Raw genomic sequence first — 20437 nt, 5'->3', positions numbered from 1 at the left:
TTCCTCTGGTTGGCTTTCCAGCCAATTCCTGACCATTCCGTGTAGGAGGTAAAGTATAACATGGCATACTTCCGCGTCACCCCATCCCTTCTGCTGGGTCGTGTCATCAATTTTTTGGAGAAAGTTGTTAACTTCGGAGGTACCACCATACCATGGGAGGTCGTGGGCATCTAACAACTTTACAGGTGGCACATGAAGGCGCAACTCTTTCGAAAACTGCACGCATGAACCCTTGTACTTAGGCCCTGGTTCTGCCGGGGAGGTCCCTCCCTCTTTGGCTTCGACCGGAAGGGACACCTGGAGACGTTGCGGTGCTGCAAACACATACGGGTAGTACCATGATCCATGTATTTGCATTGGGCAACGTCCGGCTCAGGGAAGTAATCCTGTAAGCTAGGGTTGTGTCGTCCCACTCGGATAGGGGTACCCTCCGTAATAGCATGACGGATATATTAGTTGGTGTGGCCGTATCATGCTATCGGCCGTAGCGCTTGTTAGTAGTTCTTGGCGTGACGGATAACGGGGTAGGGTAGGTAGGTCGGGTAAACTGTTCCCGATCCTCTGGCTGACCCGTTACTGCCTCGGTATATGTTTTGAGGGTTGGTGCCTTCCTCTGGGATTTTTCCGGGTGACAGCCGGTTTTCTTTACCTCCGCTCGCCGAGTTAGTCTCCGGGGTTAGGTTTTGGGCGTCGTTTCTTTTTGAATTTTCCAATGCCCAAGACGAAGGGTTATCCTGGTCTGGACATTTAGGGGTTTCTGCAATACCCTCTCCCACCCCAGGGACCATGCTACTTCCGTTAGTGCCTTTCCCCCTTCGGGAGAAGGTTTTGGCTTCTTCGTCTGCTGCTACTTCCAAGCGTATCACGCTGGCTGGCGGCTGCTCGGCAGGAAGCGTTAGGCCGTTGCCCTCCCGGATGCTTGGAGGGTTCACGATCTCGACAGTGAAATCCTGGTCACCATCTTTGCCACGCTCGTAGGCAGCTCTCGACCCTTGTTCTGTCGACGAGGAACTTGGGTTTGACATAATGCTTTATTTTGATCGTGGGTAGGTCCGGTTTTGTGAACAAACAGGTTCCACGGATGGCGCCGATTTGTTGGATCAAATAATCGCACTATGACTCAACCGAAGGTGTGAGTTGGGTTGTCGGTGTTTATCGGTGATTCCCTTACGGTCAGAGGGTCGGAGAGACCGCTTTACGCCGGATGGTTTGATGACTAAGTCGATTCGTTCGACTTAGGGTTTTGATTAGAGTTTGTTTAGGGTTTATCCGGAGGTCGAATAAACTCGTGAGAGGGTTTTAGTGTATAGTTCGTATGATGTATACGAATTGTGTGGATGAATATATATATATATATATATATGCCGTGAGGCTCCTCCTCTATTTATATAGAGGGTAGATAACTTAGAGAAGAGGGAAGAGAATTATGGTAAATCTCTTCCTCCTTTGTGAATATCTTGTTTTCTTCTTGAGGAGATTTGTGGTAATCTTGTTACCAAGCCGTGTCCGAGTATATCGAAGCTTCGATATATATTTAATAGATTAATTACGGAATAGATTGTATCCATCCTTTGTTGTATATCTCCTCGGAGCTAGGTAATTATTTCCTTTAGAGCTCCGGAATGATTATACTGAACGGAGGTCAAGCTCCGTTATGTGTATAAGTAACTTTACCTGTACGAAGGTGACTTCGTATTCTGCTTCTGCTTCGGATACGGAGCTAGAGCTCCGTATGGGTATATCATCATCTTATTCATACTCTAATCCATACAACCACAAGTCTAGAGACTTAAATTGGCAATTACTGACCTTTTACGAACGGAAAAGTATAGTGAGACGAACGATTAGGTGATAGTTACACTCCCTTGCTGCCCTGGGCACTTTGGGTGGCTTGCCAGCAATTGAAGCCTTTCCCTTTATCAACATATTTCTTTGTAATGGCAGCCTAGAACTCAAGACTTGTGCTAAATTCAGTAGTTTTTTGAACAACTGTTGCGCTCTCAGCAACAACATTTTCTTTTTCCTTCTCCCCCACAACAATTGTTGCTTTAACATCATCAACAATGTTAATAACCTTATCAGCTTGCTCACCCTTAACATTTGCTGGCACAGACTCAGTGTTGACATTATCAGCTTGGGCCTTGGGGAGCACTTTCACAATCAGTTTCAGCTGCTAATTAAACTTGTTTACGTATTGTCCGTTTACTTTATTTAATTTACATTAGTTGTTTAAATTGCATAATCTTGCAAACTTGGGACTTTCATATGTACACACACATATACAAATATTTGAATTTCGTTGCTCTAACGTTTCAATTGTGTGATGAATGTTGGCCCTCTTTCCCTGGCCTCTCACTTGTGTGATGTCTTTTACAAGATGGGTTTAAGTGATAGGGTTAGCATCTATAGTTTTATAGGCATGTTGTGATGTAGTTTTGAGGCGGTAGTGGTAGCAACTTAGATATTAGCTGCGGTGGATGTGGTGAAAGTAATGGCAAGTTGAGTTGAGGTTGTGTTTGAGGTCGCCGCCTGGGTTGGAGTTATGGAGAAGAAAGAAAATCTCTTTTGTGAGGTTGTGTTTTTGGGGGAAGGTTGGGATGCTTCCATGTTAGGTGTGCGTCGCTAATATATATGGGAATTATTGTTTTAGTCGGTCATATATATTGCGGCTTATGGCTCGGAAATTTAGTTCAGTTCGACAATTCCCTTCTGGTCAAAGAGCTTAGAGGGGCCGCTTTACACTTATTGTGTCAATTTGGGATTGTCAAGTTAGTTCAACTAAGATGTCAATTTAGGTGGGTCGAGCTGGTTCAACCCAAACCTCTTTTGACCCATTAACCAACCAGTTTGACCTAATCATCTTACACCCAGTTCATTTTTATAGTGTATGTATATCCGGATCGTTTAGTGAACGATTAAACACTTAACAACGATACGAAAAAATTATTACTACAACTTTATTACACTCATCCTACTCTATGCTTGATTTCTAATTCTCCCCTATAAAATTTCTTGATGAGTGATTCGTGTTTCCTCTTATTGATTTCTTCAAGAAGGAATGATGTAAACAGGCCATCATTGATGGTGGTGGTGCAGACATGGTACAAGTTCAAAAGAGCCTTTGAAGTGGTGATATTTAAATCATTTGTTATGTAGAACCCTTTTGCTCCATTGAAGTTTTCATAAAACATTCCTACTACATGTGGATTATAAATAGATGTCAATATCTGGGGTTTCTAGTTGACGAAACTAGGTTAATTATTTAGCCTAGCAATAGTGATTCTGTCGCCCTTGGGGATACAACGTAGTCATCTATGCCTTGTTATTCCGCCATTATCATGTAGTTTTTATTATAGTCTTTTCTATGTTTATAATCCTTAAACATAAAGATGTAGTCGTACGGAACATATCATTCTATCTATATTATTTTTAAAGGTTTCAAACCTTAACTCGGCTAAATAGGCTCAATGATAAATCATATCATAGTATTTTTACAGTTTTTTATTAGCAAGTTGCAGAGATTATAACTAATAAATTAATAATAATATGTGATAATATCAGAACACCTAGGAAATAAGTCTATGGATAAATGAAAACGCTAGCATTTTCAGGTTCAAAATTGTAATCAATAATAATAATGCACTATATGTTATTTTCTCGTTTGAGATTAAACTGGATGATTACTCGTGTAATATGCGGTAAACATATATAATTAATGACATGTTAAATTTTATAATATCATTTGACAAATATTTAAGTGGTAGTAATTGAACCACTAAAAAAATAAGTTAGATTGGCGGTCGTTAAGATTTCGGTTTAAAGTGACCGAACCATTGGAATATGGATATGTCTTCATTAGAGAACTCGTGAAGTAAGGTTTCCGTTTGTTTAGATGTTTTTCATGCATCTGAATATGTTTGCATTGCGTTTTGGTCGAATAATTTAGTTATTCACTAAATTTATTAAGCAATTTAATTATTAATCTATACATCGCATATTGTGCTATCTATTCATTACATCTTTACGATTTTCATATAATTATTATTTTGATATATAATTATGATAGCTTACTATAGATTCCGTATATATCTTTTTTGTTATTTATTAACTTAAAATTCATTGAATAATTGAAAGGTATGCCATTTTGTGCATCATACCGGCGTAATCTTTTTTGTGTGTGTACATGTTATATTATAATATACAATATTATCCGGTTTTTTAATCCGACCCGATTGATTTGATCATTCCGAACAGTGAAATGGTAAGAAGGTCGATTTGACATCCAGTTTGGTTTTCAAACGTTGATTTAAATATGATAAGATACTAATGACATAAAACTAAATGCTTATAACCAGAATTTATTTATTATGTTATATGATAAAATTTTTAAAAGTTATAAATTAATAAAAACGTATTACACTAAAATATGAAATTTTATTAAAAAATAACAAAAAGATGATTTTAAAGATGAAAAGTAATGTAAAACATAAGAAATATTAGTTTCCATAATTATAAATTTAAATAACAATAATTATTATGTCTAAAAATTTATTTAAGGAAATGATAATCATTTAAATTTATTAAATTAAAATTAAATATAAAAAACTTTAAAAAAGGTATATTACATCAGCATTTTGATTTTAGACCCGTGTCCAATACTTGATACGAGTTTACGATATTATCAATATTATATTTTCATATATTTAAGTCATAAAAGCTTATAATTTTAAAAATATACGATTTTAAGTGTTATACTTTGCAAGTTGTAGTAAAATAATCATAGGTTCGTCACTGTTGAGATATATTGATGAAATTATTGTCGTAGTCATTCCACAAGGCACATGTTATAATAATTTTTCTATAATAGAAATTTTTTGAAACCTCCGACCTCGATATGTGGAATCGTCTTGCGCCATATGTACTGAGATTGTTCGGGATACATGGTCCAAGCCCGGTACGAGGATGACTTGTGCCTAGGGGTGCAATGAATTCTTTCCTTTTTTTCGGTATGCCGCTCCGCGAGCTAGGATAAAATTATCAGATGTCCCTTTCGTTTACAACAACCTTAACCGCACAAGCCTGGGCCTACCTCCATCCCTAGAGGAGCCGTATGAGGCGGAAGCTCCACGTTGTATTCATAATGTGATATTATTATGAAAGATAATTAAGAATTAAAATATAAACATACTTGTGATCCTGTACTTGACATTCAAGTATATGTATTTGATCATGATGCAAACCTATAGCACACATATGATTATTTTCAATCACGTGTTTTCATATTCTTTGATAACAATTAGGATTTTTAATTTGAGTGACAATTGTAACTTCAAACATTAATACACAAAAATTATATATAAAAAATGAGAAAATTATGTACCTTTTTGATTGAGCGATAGTTAGAATCTTGAATGGAGTTCATATTCATTTGGATTTAATATTCAAATAACCTTCTCTTGTAAATCGTGTTTTGTTATGTGATCGTTCCATGTTTTGTGAATCCTATTGTGTCTAGGAAAAAGATGTTGTATATCGTCATATGTTTTTATGTTTGTGATATGTATCTAGAGTTTAAATTGTGTTTATATTACATATTAAACTAAATATTAATATTTATAACTTATAAAAATCTAATTTAATATTTATTAATAAGTCATTAGGTTTTGAAATAATTTTTTGGTAGACAATAGTTTATATGTCAAAATCTTTTAAATGAATTATATGATTGTAAGTTTTAAAAAGTTATCTCAAGTTATGCCTAAAAATAAATATAAATTAAGTATTCATGGCTAGAAAGTGTAAATTGTTGATGGAAAACAAAAAAATGTAAATTAATGAGATTTTTTCTACAAATCAATATAAATATTAATATAATAATGTATTTAGATAATGATTATTAGGATTTTTAATTTATAATTAATCTAAATGATGACATAAGCGAAAGTCAATTTAATGAAATTGAGCAATTTGATTGGTTAATAAGTCATTAGTTTAACTGTCTTATAGTATATATTAAGATTAAGATTAAGATGTTGTATATAGAATTTTTACTTTCAAAAAGACTTTTGAAATTTTAAGATTTTACTATCTTAAAAATCTCGCATTATTCCAGCAAAATGCAGTGACAAGTAATACTTTCTTCAATTTTGTTTGAATTTCGATGATTTTTCTGAAGTGAAAATGACATTCTATAAACATTCAATGTAATTTTAGTTTGTTAGAATGTATCAATTATATTAAAAAAATTATAATGATTATCAACATAAATAATGATTAGGCTTTATTTGATATTTATTTATAAAAATAACAATTTAGTTGCTTTTCGAGGGGTATATTATATATATATATATATATATATAGGGTAAAGTTATTTTAAGAACTTTTTGTTAGAGAACCTTTGAGAATTTTTCAAATCAAGCCCAATCGATGATTATTCTTTACATGAAAATTGTTTTTTGATTTTTTTCTGAATTACTTATGTGTAATTTTGAAGTTTATAATTGTGTGGAGGCATGGATTATCACCCGTTATACAATTATGCGGAGATTTTGATTCTTGATCACATGTGCACGAATATTGCTATGATTACATGTGATCGACTTGCATACATGTGATCATAGCAATATTTGTGCACATGTGATCAAGAATCCAAATCTCCACATAATTGTATAATGGATGATGATCCATGCCTCCACACAATTATAAACTTCAATATTACACATAAGTTATTCAGAAAACAATCAAAAAACAATTTTCATGTAAAGAATAATCATCAGTTGGGCGTGATTTGAAAAGTTCTCAAAGGTTCTCGCAAAAAAAAAAGGTTCTCAAAATAACTTTTCAATATATATATATATATATATATATATGTCATTTTCAATCTTAAATTTTAACTAATTAAGAATAGATACAAATGTCGGTATAGATAGCGGGGTACCCGTGACCCCGCGTAATGCCACGACAATGGTGGCGGCAGGGGTAATGTAATGGTGGCGGCGATTGGGTGGTGGTGGTTGAAAGTAGTATAGGTAATTGATATAATGGGGTAATGTATGTATTTTAGGAATTAAGCATAAATAACTTAAACAGGTGAGACGAGTATACTGATGATTTCACATATTCTAAAAATGTAAATTTTCAACCTAAAGTCTATAATTTTAATATATTATAAGAGTATGATGAATATTCATTTCAACACAAATACAAAAAAAAAGTGCAATTATTTAATTCAGCAAGAACAATTTAGGCCGGTGCTTATAAGCGTCCCTTAGGTGTGTCCTCTGAGGTGGAGAAGCTGGACGTCATTGGCAGCAAGCTTCTCGCGAGGTGCGTCCGAGCAAAACGCCACTGTGAAGAAGTTGGAAGACGACATGAGGTGGGGCCATGAATATGTTTTTTGTTTCTTTTTCTTTTTTTCTTTTGTGGTTTACATATATATATATGTATGATAATGATATAGATATATTTTTGTATATGTTTCCTCCTGAGGGTTATGTGGATACAAATTCGGTATATGGGATTAGACAGTTCCTATCAAGTTGTCGTTTTCTTTTTATGTTTCTATATTGTGTGTGTGTTGATTTGCAAGTGGACGCCGATTAGTAATGAAGACGAAGGGGTATTGGTGGTGTGAATGTGTGATGATATATATTGATTATGGAAAATGATTAATCAACCTAACTTATATGCTTAAAAATCAACCTAAAACTTTAAGAATTTGACATGTGGATTCCACTAATTCTTTTTCCTAATCTTGCCCCCTGATTTTTTTCACATGCCATTATCTTACTATTAGGCGTATCTTTAGACACACCAATTACTAATTTTCAAATGTAACCCTTAAATATTACTAAAATGATGAATAATTTTGCTAGTTTTATAAATTTTAAATATAACCCCTTAAAATTAATTTAGTCTTTTAACTTTTGTATGTTTAAAATTTTATTAATTTATATGTGATTTTATTTTATGTTTTTTTTAATCATTTATAAAGTGCTTATTAATTTTTTTTTTAAGTAATAAAATATAATAGAAAATTTTGAATGATGTGGCAAAGAAGTTTCAAGAAGCTTGTCTTATAAACATGGAGAGTCCTGAGTGGAGTCCTAAATGATGTGATGCTGAAGCGCAGGCAAGAAACTCCAAAAAGCTTGTCATTATAAGCACCGGCCTTACTGATTCAACAAAAAAATGTACACGTGAAATTTATGTCATTTATAGTTTTTTTAAGCAGTTATGTCATTTATAATTAATACAACTAACAACAATAAATCAATGACAACTTACGCTTAAGGTGGTCTAGTTGTTCGGACCTCTTTAAACAAACATCTTGGAGGTAGTCAAAGAATAAGTTCAAATTCCGGTCCAACCATGGTCCAACCGATTGGACTGGCCGGTTTGAAAACATTGGTCACTAAGATAAGCTAAATACAAAAACTTAAACTCATATTCTCTGATAAATGAAAGATGAGAACTTTTTAAACAAATACTAGTAAGATAAAGACAATAAACTCGAGACAGGAGTGTTTATTTACTGATCAACAATTTCCATGTTTAAAATCACTTGTTAAGAATATAAATTTAATTTGCAACAAATTTACATTACTGTAGTTTGTTTTGCAGTGTTTGTAATTCAACATGTATTCCCCAAAATGGAAACAAGCCCAAGTCTCCATCTTTCACTATAGACCAACTACAACTACAACTAGAGACTTTTGGACCATGACAACAAGATGGGGGGCATAGGTTCAGAGGGAGGGTAGCTGAGGAGTCATATATAATTTATGGCCCAAGTCAAAGTTGGAAAACATACAAACAAAAACTACTGCTTTTGAATCAGTCAGCCAACTGCAAAGGATAATGTTTTTGTTGTTCTGCTTTTGACAAAAATTACAAAAGTAGTCTAATACAACAAATGCACAGTCAACCTTTTTTAAAGGATGAGACTATGAGAGATACATCATTCAACTTTTAAACACTTCTTTTTGAAACATGGATAACATTTTATCTATAGAGTTGACTTTTTCATGTCACTCTAGAAGTGGTGGACTAGTAGTATATATGTATATTTTTAGTATTGGTATAGAGGAGTGATGAAGTATAAAATTTGACTTGGCTTATGTATTTTTGGTATTCGAGTTGACCAAATGAAAGATCCATACGGATGTTAGTACGTCATTTGCAAGTAAATTTAATTAGTTATTTCAAGGATAAATTTGGTGACGATTCTGAAAGATTGTTCATATTTATTGATGGGTGTGCAACACTTCCCTATTATCACAAAATTACCTCCGGCACGTCACATGTCTAGGTTTATAGTTCGCGTATATGGTGGTGTATAGGTCGTCGCCTAAATACTATATGCAAGATATAGGTTTATATATGGCGTACATGGGGTGTTTGCTAAGAAAAATGAGGTGTGTGAATAAAAATTTCCTTATTGATTTAGTTAAGCAAAAACAGATTTTGTTAGGAAACAATATTTTTTTCATGTTCCTATATATGTTAAAAAGAGAAAAAAAATTGAACACAAAAAAAAAACACATTTTGACAATAAAGAAGAAGCTAATTACCATCCACGTACATTAATGATACATACGTACATATTCATTCATTTAACTAAGAGAATATGAAATCTTTCACGCTTTTACCAAGTAAACGAACTTCTTGCCGGATCATCATGTTCATCATTTATATTAAATTCATTGTTAATAAAATTATATCAACTTGTTCATCATTTATATTAAATTCATTGTTAATAAAACCAAATATGGAAATTTTCCTTGGCAAATCAAATCACCCAAAACCTGGCCAGATAGACTTGTTTTGGTCTACATATAAGTATATAACCTAGTCCACCAAGGAATTCAGAGAACAATACATATGTAGCCAGCAACCTACACAAATTAATGACAAAACAGCCAAACAATGATACAAAATGGTAGCTCAGCTATATATGCAAAATCTTTGACCAAAATTAGCTTATTTCAAATGGAAGAGAATATGATGACTTAGTAGCCAAATTCTAAAATAATGTTCAATAATAGATGTGTTGTGGACCCGAATCACGATCAATAATTGGCAACGATAACATTAAGCAAATACGTTACCACAGCATAAAAAATGTTTTTGAAAGATAAAATAACAAATCATACAATCTCTTGGGACCTGCAAACCAATTTTCAGGAAACATAAACATTAATGTTGCATTTCAGGAAAATTAAGCATTAATCTATCAACCTATGTTACTTAAAGATACAGAAGTAAGAAACCTGGCTGGCTCTATTCATTTTTGCCCGTTTAACGAAATACTGTATAACACAAGATGAGAGTCTCAAAGAAATATAACCCAAGTTTTTTGGTCCAAAATGACACATCATACCAACTATTTTTGGCTCTTTTCAAAATAATGATTAAACCTGATATCAAAAAAGCCAAGAAAGATGTTTCCAGAAGTCAGTCACTCGAAAACAGAGGATACTCCGCATTACAGAGTATATAGATGTCGACAGATTTGGAAATATCGCATATGAGATGCATAACGTAATAGAGATTGACTGTCGAAGCCACTACAGATACAAATTCTTTGAAGCTAGATTACTGTCCAATTAGTAATCATATGACACACCTTGAATATTCCTATCTTGTGTCTAAAATAATGATAGCAACAATAAATCTTTTATTAAGTACTACAAAGACAAAAGACTGGTAATAAAACCAGCAAGAATGTGTCACTATTATCAACTCTGGATTTGATAAGAATAAGGTTTGATATTGTGATGTCAAAATATAATCTTTTTTCTAAAATTAAGTAGTATTAAGTATATATATTTTACACCTGCTCGACTTCTACCTACAGATAAAAATGGTCGAGTATGGTACCTGGGTAACAGTGACTTGATCTCATAAGAACTGTAGATCACCAACTAGAACTTCTAAACTGGCAATTATATTTTCCAAGTTCTGTAGCAGAGAAGTCGACTGCTTTACATGATGTAAACAAAAGAGATAATAAAATGGTGGCAATTTCAACATCGTCTCTATCATAAATCAACGATCTTAGGATACTAGAAAGAAGGGATAAATAGGGAGTCTGCAGGTACTATATATGGTCCATCCAATTTGTAGCAGAAGACATGTTACTACAACTATAGGAGCTCTAGAAGTTCTAAAGGAAAATGTTTGAGTGATAAAAAGACGATTAAAATTAGAGTCGTATCCATTCGTAGTGAATTTGAGACAATAGCCATGAAACAAAAGAAATGGGAGCTGGAAAATCCTGTAATATAAGAGTGTGTTACTCATATGATGATACATGGTGAAATTGTTGGCAGTGGATCTAATGTAACTAGGTTGGACTGTGAATTGGCAAGGAGTTGGTTCAATCTAGGCTACGGTTTTTAAAACATTGCCTGAAAGAGCCTACTTAACCGAGTGTGCAGACAACTACAATATGTATCTGACTGCACATAAGTGAAGTGAAATCAAACTATTTATAAGCCAAGCATAAAGAATCATTTCTCAACAAAATAGCTAAAGCAAACTAAAAGTGGATTCTGGTGTGGAGAAAAAAGGCAAATTTACAGTACAATAACAAACCTCATCACTGTCCTTGCCTCGTCAAGTAGCAACGATATCTAAGCACTTCTCGATATCAGGAATCTTCGCTCTGTAAGCAGAAAGCAAAGATGGAAATCTTTGGTTTCAAATGGAGAGAAGTGAAACAGTAATGTGTGGAACTCATATTTTGCTTATATTGAGCACATATAACTTCCTTTCGATGTCATCTTTTGCTCGCATTCATGAAAGTAACAAAACCAAATAATTTGGATTAAACAACACTTTCGATTTTCAAAATTCAACATGTATTTCTCCATAATTAGTTTACAGATAAGTTATTTGTACTGTTCTACTACAAACATTCACCGATACAAAGTATATCACAACTGGTTATATTTCCAAATAAATTTGAGGATTTAAGTGATATAATTATTTGTATTGACCGATATACAGTATCTCACAACTGGTTATATTTCCAAATAGATTCAAGAATTTAAGTAAGCGTTATGATTATTAGTTAGTAACAAAGTAGTCTTATTAACCAAATTCTACTAATACAAATAATTCACTGAAAAAACAAATATTCATACAGGTCTTACAATAAACATAACATCTTAATCTTCGATATTTTCTTCATCATATATTAGTCGGATATACTTCTAGCTGCTTGGACCGCATACAGCAGAGGCATTTCTCTCATGACAATCATTATAGAGATTTGCATCGATAATCATGTATGTACCTTTTCTTTTCTCATTAACTCCATAAATTGTTGGAATACTGCACTCGAATGTTAACTTTGTTAGGTATTTAGACGAAACACATCTTTAACATTAAAACAGAAGGTATATCAACATAATCTGAAAGTGATGCTACAAATATCAACATAAAGCAAATCTAACGTTTGTTAATCAACTAAAATTTTTAGAAGTTAAAACATTGGAATATGTTCAATAATATATAGAATGTCTGATTAGACAAGGGGTTAAACTGAAGCATTAATCTATTTCTCACTTTTCAAAGATAAATTGTGAAAAACAATATGAATAGATTCAACTTAATCCAGAAATCCCACCAATGCAGAAAAGTTTGCTTTATTCAATTTCTATATGGTACTCTGCACATGCATGAATATTGCAAGGTTTGACCTGGCATTTGGTGTAAGAAAAGTATTGAACGAATTGTCAAATAGCAACCTTCAGAAAAGCCAATATGATATCTAGTATGCTAAAACCAATAAGGGTATGTTTGAAACCAGCCACCAAGGCAAGCCTGGGCCTGTCAAGTTGGTCCATTTAACTAAGCCAACATAAGCCTGTTATGGCTATAGTTCCACAGCAAGAACCTACATGACCAAAGCTTAGCATGCCTAAATGAGTGTCGGTGTAGTTCCAATCTTCTTGGCCTAAAAGCAGTATCCCTTTCGAAGCTCGTATTTTTTGAAGTTGGGAATATTTGCAACTTAATATGAATAGTTGTGAACACCTGAATTCAAGATTGGTTATTGGCTCAAACCGAAATTGCACTGATCTAAATGGGTTTTGGTTGCTCACCCATAGACATGATCTTGGCCCATACTCTATTTATATATGAGCCAAGCAAAGCTTAAGCTAACCTAACCTCAACTACAAACTTTTTAACAACTTATTAGCGTAGACAAAAATAGCAAACAATTTTTTGACGGAAAACTTTCCAGAAAGTGGATTATTGCAAAAAATACCCTTGAAAAGTAATGAAAGGAGTGTATCCTAGTGATTAATGTAATTAAGAATGATGTCATATGCATATTATGTCAAGTATGTTACAAGAATGATAAGCATAAAGGAACCAATTACCTAGATCTGAATCATGAGGCCCCGGAGAGGCTTCGGGGTGGTACTGAAGGGACATGAGCTTCTGTTGAGGGAAAGCAAGACCTGCACAGCTTCCATCATTCAGATTGACATGTGTTACTTCCACCCCATTAGGGAGTGACTCCGGGTCAACAGCATAATTGTGATTCTGCAACAGATACACAGATCATTTTTGTAACACTATTTCCGGATAACATAGTAAGCCTGAGATAGCATTGATATTTGTTCACCATACCTGTGCACTAATCTCAACACTGCCATTTCGAAGGTTACGAACAGGGTGATTCCCTCCATGATGACCAAATTTCATTTTATATGTTTTCCCACCCAAGGCCTGACCAAGCAACTGATGCCCCATACAAATCCCAAAAACGGGAACCTTTCCAATAATCTCTTTGACTGTCTCAACAGCGTAAGGAACTGCAGACGGGTCACCTGGGCCATTGCTGAAGAGAACCCCATCTGGATTCATTTTAAGAGTTTCAGAAGCCGGCCATGTTGAAGGAACAACGGTGATTTTGCAGCCATAAGATGCCAATCGCCTCAATATATTGTGCTTGATACCAAAATCATACGCAACAACCTTCATTCAATAGAGAACGCAAAATAAACAGGTTAGACTAGAGCAACTATTATTAAACTTTATACGAATTTAGTATTGGAACACTAACATGGAAAGTCTCTCCAAATCTTCTGTTAGAGTTAAAATCCCATTCTAAACCTGTCTTTCCAACCCATTCATAAGGTTCCTTACAGGATACATTGGAAATTAAATCCACACCTGCAAAAGATGTCAAATAAGATCTTATTACCAGCAATGTATCACTACTGAAGGGTCTGAGTTTCACAGATAAGTATTTACTACTAAATATGAACCATTTGGGGCTATGGTTTACTTTAAACAGCCGCATACATGCGGGATTGGGTAATGTTCTGTTAGTTTAAAGTACATTTATGATTTTTTCTACAACGGTTAAAGGAAACCGGTCAAACGGGTTAAAATTTATCTGAAGAGTACTTTATTGCCCAAAACCTCCTAGATAAAAATACAGGCAGACTTACTATGTGTGTAATAAACATAACTGGAACAGTAAATACCAATCAAACTTAATAAAAGCTTATCTGCTTTAACCCTATACCCCCAACCCCAACCCCCATTTCCTCCAAGCTGCCACCTATAGAGAAGACATTTACCAACAATATTCCATGTCCGTGACATCTCCAAGAGTTCTGCATCGGTTTTGGATTTTTCTGTGCTCAATACACCAATCAAGCTTCCATCTTCTCGTAACCGACGAGTGATTGCGCGAGTGTCAACATCATCTATACCGGAAGAAACAACAGCATAATTCAATAATAATCAAAAAACTATCTTCACCTAGGCGGGGTATACAGTAGTTAGTATCAGATCAGAAAAAACTTACATATTCCCATGATGTTTCTTTTCGACAAATAGTCAGATAGTGATTCTGTGCATCTATAGTTTGAGGTGCTGGAAATATATTTCAGTAATCAAAATCAAATTCGGCTGCCCTTGGGGTAATATAATCAAAACAATAATAAGAATGATCACATGAATGTAGTGTACCTAATACTTAAACTTCTAATTACTAAACCAGCCAGGAAACACTGGATTGATTCTTCATCATCTGCAAAATACGAACTTCATTCAGATCACTAGAATTAAAATTTACCCTACCAATAATACAGGAGTAATACCTTACCGATATTAATCCCGGTATTGCCTATATGTGGGCAAGTCATCAAGACAAACTGCCCCGCATAGCTTGGGTCAGTAAGAATTTCTTGATACCTACACATGATCATATATATCATTAAGCAGAAACTTCAAGTAAAAAAAGATCATGCTTTTATCCATCCAAATTATTGTATATCCAACTCGTGGTCTAGACTTAAAAGTGAAACAGAAATATTACATCGGTCGAGGATAAACAACTGCAATTCTTACAAAACAGAAAATATAAATGACTCGAGATCGCAGAAAAGGGTAATAGTGTTACTCCATCTTACCCCGTCAACGAAGTGTTGAATACAACTTCACCAACTTGAGTCCCTGAAGCACCAAATGATTTAGCCCTCCAAATGGATCCATCTTCAAGCACAAGTCGAGCATCCGCAACCTTCCATGGAGCTACATTTTCCAAAATTTAATTTCCATTAGCTCTAGACATGGAAGACTGTATCTAGAAAACCAAACTACTTCAACTTGTTGGAAGTTTCTTATTTCAATGCATTCAAAAACACGTCATACATTTCAACATTTAAGTGCTTCGTACAACACAGCGTGTGATATTATATCTTACATAACACAGTTTGTGTAACTTTGTTAAATCTTGTCCTTTTAGGTAGTCCCTAACCATTAAAAAAAATCCAAGATTTTCTTACATACAATCACACAAGAATTACGCTTATAAGTCATAACTAGTAATGCATTAATTGATAGAACTTCACAACAAAATATCTCTGTTACAACCCAAATCGTCGTCCTAACTTTACAAGCGAGCAAATTTATAAAAAAAAACAGAACCAAAAAATAACCATAGTTATAGCATTACCAACATCTTCAATCACAAGCAACTGAAATGATATAAAATTCACCAAAGAATATGGTGTCACATACCAGTAGCTACAGAACCCCCGGTGGAAACCGAACCCGTCGAGCATTTAACGGTGAACGATCTAACTCGCATCGACTTTTCAGTAACCGGGGTTGAAAGTAACGGGGTTACGGGTAGATACATTGCCTTAGCTGCCATTCTTGTATCACTCTATATATATTTTTGGGTCAAACCAAATGCTACAATATATATTCAAATTAATCAAAATGATGAGTAAAACTTGATTATTATACAAACAAACAATACCAATATAGAAAAATGACAAATACAACAAATTATTATATAAGTTGTACAACTTTAATTTATACAGGAGTGGCAGCAAGTTTTATTTTGCAGATAAATAATTAAGCTAATATTTTAAGAAATGATAATATATATATATATATACCTTTAGTTTTCCGGGTGTGTGAGGGTCAGTCGCCGCCTCTGTGAAGAGACTAGTGTGTGTGTGGCGGTGGCTGAAGGGTTTAGAGCAAAGGGTTTGTGAATATAATTTGGGAAAATCTTTTTTTTTTTCTTTTTTCCTTTTGGTGTTTTACTATAAGCCCCTTCAAAAATAAGAAGGTGTTTACTTTCATCACAAATTTTGTTTTTCCTAATTTTCTTTGACTAGGGATTGGACATTTCGATTTTGCAAAGTCGTTATAGTTTGCGATTTTCATTGAGTATTTTGTGAAACTCGAAAGTACATGATGCGCCAAATTTTATAACCAAGACTATATAGAATGATGCATGAATTTTATAACCAAGACTATATATATACCTTTAATTTTCCAGATGTGTGAGTCGGTCAGTCGCCGCCTTTATGAAGAGAATTAGTGTGTGTGTGGCGGTGGCTAAAGGGTTTAGAGTAAAGGATTTGTGAAAATAATTTCGGAATTATTTTTTTTTTTTTTGGTGTTTTACTATAAGCCCCTTCAAAAATCTTTTTTCTTTTTCGGAAAATCACATTTTTTACTATAAGCCCCTTCAAAAAAAAAGGTTTGACTTTGGTTGTCCAATCCGATCTAGCCGAGTCTTGACCGATCTAGCCGAGTCATGACCAAATTGACCCAAAAACTCGTATCGCCAGAAAGCCGATACACGAGCCGATTCTCAAGACTCAGTTGTATCGGCCGAGTTTTACAACCATGTCAATAATAGCATCACCGACATTATTGGCGGATTCAATTAAGGATGAGGGGGGTCACCACCCCAACCTCAATCCAAGATTGTTAGAAATTTTTTTTTTAATAGTAACGTCCCTATGAATTTTAAGTTAGACTAATGATATTTAAAAAGGAGGAACCAAAGAAAAAACTTATAAAATTACTCATCTTTGGGAAAATGGGGTAAATGACATTTTTGTAAACAACCATGTTTATAAACTGTAGTCATAAGTTATTCTCAATCCAAAAATAATGAGGCAAATCATCAATTTCACATTTGTTGCCTTATGTATTCAACATTTTTTAATTTTATCCTTGATAACAACTCTTTGATTAGTGGTCAGTATATCTCGACCAAATTTACTTTCTATATTTTTTGTGGTTCAAAAAAGGTTATGCGTTGCATATTTTACTTGAATTGACACACTGGTTGCGAAATTGAAAAGAGTATATGACCCGAGTCTTAGAAACACGAGTTCGTATCATCAGCCGTTACTCGGGTTTAACAAGCTCGGATCCATCTAAAAATTCATCACCTGAGTTTCCGAAGCCAGTGTTTTTTATTTTTACGTACAAAGGATTTCATTTGACTCCTTCGTTTGCATATATATTGTTTTATAAACAGCACTACTCCAACAAAAAAACTCAAGTTCCAACTTCCAACCCAAAATTACATCAAGTCCCTTTACAAAAACCCAAAAAAACAAAAAGAACTCATTAGAAAACTTTCAAGAAGGTAAAAAAAAGGCCCCTTCCGTTAAAATTCCTGGATCCGTCACTGACCGACACCACAAGACCGCCGTCCCCGCTAGCGTCACCGCATTACGCGGGTACCATGCTCGTAGTTTGTAATTTTCTTTAAGTATTTTGTGAAAGTCGTAAACATTTGAATGTTAACATGAAGCGCCAAATTTATATAACCAAGACTATGATGCATGAATTTATGTTTTAATACATCTATTTTTGTTAACTATTGTGACGTCGTTGTTGGTCATAGATTAAGTGATATTGGTTATGGGATAAGACTAGTACTAGTGTCCCAGTAATTCAAATTAATCTTTTGGAAAGAACTAATATGATTAATGATATTGGTTTATTGATGTACCAACTAGGAGACCACAATTATGACAAAAACAAACTAGTTCTTCATTGGAGTAGTGCGTATATCTTGAATCAAGAGAATGATACGATGTGTGTTATCGTCGTCGCATCGTATAAGTATAGCAAAGTTATATCTTATGGATGAATTTTTTCGACTTATCACATTTTGTCACTCAAATGATTTTATTTGAGGTTTTTATTAGGCTCATACTAATAAGATATTATTCAATCACTTTGTTCTTCATGGCAAACTTATAACTTTTACCAAACAAACATACATATACTTGCAAGTTGCAACAATGTTTCAATTCAACAATTTTACTTCTAAAAATAGGATTTTCAAAAATCAAATCCTAAAAAAGGATAACAAAAAATTAAGAAAAAAAAAATTAACAATACAACACTACAAACAAATACTACAATTTATATATGAATAGCTTCAAAAATATAAATAATCAAAAACAAAAAAATTACTAGCTAGTTGATGTCTGGCTAATACCAAGCCGACTTAGATCCACGGCTCCATTGCCAAATCCAGAATTATAGCCGCCACTAAAAAGGTCAGCTAAAGTAGCCATGGCTTTAACTTGCATTTCTAGAGCGGCAATATAATCAGTAGCCTCTTCTAACACAACAACCAATGCTTGTTTCTTGCAACCCGGAATTATCCGGCCAAGATCACGACCTTTTCTTGCCACGACCGATATATTCTTCTTCCATTTCGACTTCAAAATACCTGGCTTCGGCTTCTTTAATCGCGTGTTTCCATTTGTCACTTGTTTTCTCGGCTTACATTTCATAAACTTACACTTAAGTTTGTTTTTAAGGATGGTCTGGCTCCATCTGCTTTGTCCTTTAGCTGTCATAGCTAGGACACGGTCAGCGGCTTCATGAACAGCTTGTCCATGAAGACGAGCCGAGCCAAGCCGGGCCTGACCAAGAGCTTTCAACAATTTTGTACTATACATTTTTTGTCGCATTTCTGATTTCCATAACGTTGTATTGTTTTTGTTGTTGCAAGTATTCTTTTTATTCAACATTTGCGAATTATTTGATTGCCTTTGTAACATTTTCCTTTGCTTCTTTTGTTTCATCGAATCATGTATTAATACTTGTGTATCATCTGAATTCGATATCAAAAGTGACAAAGGCATCGTCTAAAAAAACGTTGAAAGACAAAATATTAGGGCTATAAAATCTCAAAATGAGTTATGTTTTGTGGTTTTTGTGTATGATAGTGAGAGAGCTTGTGAGATATAAAATGAAGGATAAGAAGTTGCAGGGAATAGCATGTTCTTCTATGTGTTATAAATATGTTGTAACATATGGTTTTGGTCCTTTAAGTTGTGTGTATTTACATATGGGTTCATGTTTTGTTTCTTTTGCATTATGGTGGAGGTGACTTGGACCCCATTGCCCCATTTGGTGGCCTAAATTTCTTGTCTGCTTTAGTTTGTCTCCATGACTTGATAAAGGCATCAATGGAGATTTTGGGGATTTGAATGAATCTATATGGGTAGGTTCTAACTTGGCATGTGATGTATTAACTAGCAAGTATGTAAAAACGTACAATTAAACTATTTACATTGTACAAACACCTTCCCTATGACTAGACTGGGTTCATGTAGCATTCGCTATCTAATTGTGGTGATAATCTGCACATCATTTGTTTTTAGACATATATCATAAAACATGTACATTTTAAGGTGTTATACTGTACGTATAATAATAATGTAAAACATGTTTGATAAAATATGGATTTTTTTAATAATTATGAGTTATGACTTATGACATATGGAAACAATTCATCATATTCATACTTGAGACATATTTGATTTTAAAAAACTCGTAGACTTGCACTGACTTTACCAATCTATTGTAGAAAGAAGTTTCTGAGATATCTCCCTAATTAGTCATGTATATATGAAACATAGGATTGACACATTATATTACATCTTACATGTTCTATAAATAAACCTTATGACTTAGGCTTTGGAGGATATCATGCAGATTAAAGCACAAGATGATCAACATATTTCCTGATTAGTATGACATTCTCTTAACTCGCAGCCTATGCCTGTCATGCAGGGGTTTATGGTAATGGCTTTTGGAGTACGGGCGACAACAACATCTATCG

General features: G+C 34.1%; 2 protein-coding genes across 3 annotated transcripts; both read right to left on the bottom strand.

The window, feature by feature from the left end:
- Positions 1-11997: 11997 nt before the first annotated feature.
- LOC122579852 (carbamoyl-phosphate synthase small chain, chloroplastic) lies at positions 11998-16548 on the bottom strand. 2 transcript variants are annotated; one of them, XM_043752104.1, is made up of 11 exons: positions 16440-16548; positions 16054-16230; positions 15444-15564; positions 15137-15225; positions 15001-15061; positions 14837-14904; positions 14607-14735; positions 14084-14193; positions 13648-13995; positions 13395-13560; positions 11998-12339 (listed from the first exon to the last, which is right to left on the bottom strand). In XM_043752104.1, the coding sequence occupies exons 2-11, from the start codon at positions 16187-16189 to the stop codon at positions 12290-12292; spliced, it is 1278 nt and encodes a 425-aa protein (XP_043608039.1). In that variant the 5' UTR covers positions 16190-16230; positions 16440-16548; the 3' UTR covers positions 11998-12289. The 2 variants fall into 2 exon arrangements, with proteins under 2 accessions (XP_043608039.1, XP_043608040.1); XM_043752105.1 differs by having other exon boundaries at positions 16054-16201; positions 16440-16515.
- A 2225-nt stretch (positions 16549-18773) lies between these two features.
- LOC122610465 (transcription factor bHLH148-like) lies at positions 18774-19454 on the bottom strand. Its single transcript, XM_043783453.1, has one exon. The coding sequence runs from the start codon at positions 19452-19454 to the stop codon at positions 18774-18776; it is 681 nt and encodes a 226-aa protein (XP_043639388.1).
- Positions 19455-20437: the final 983 nt, after the last annotated feature.

Source organism: Erigeron canadensis, chromosome 8, assembly GCF_010389155.1.
Source record: "Erigeron canadensis isolate Cc75 chromosome 8, C_canadensis_v1, whole genome shotgun sequence".
NCBI classification, from domain to species: domain Eukaryota; kingdom Viridiplantae; phylum Streptophyta; class Magnoliopsida; order Asterales; family Asteraceae; genus Erigeron; species Erigeron canadensis.
This window is presented reverse-complemented; position numbering and strand designations above follow the sequence as displayed.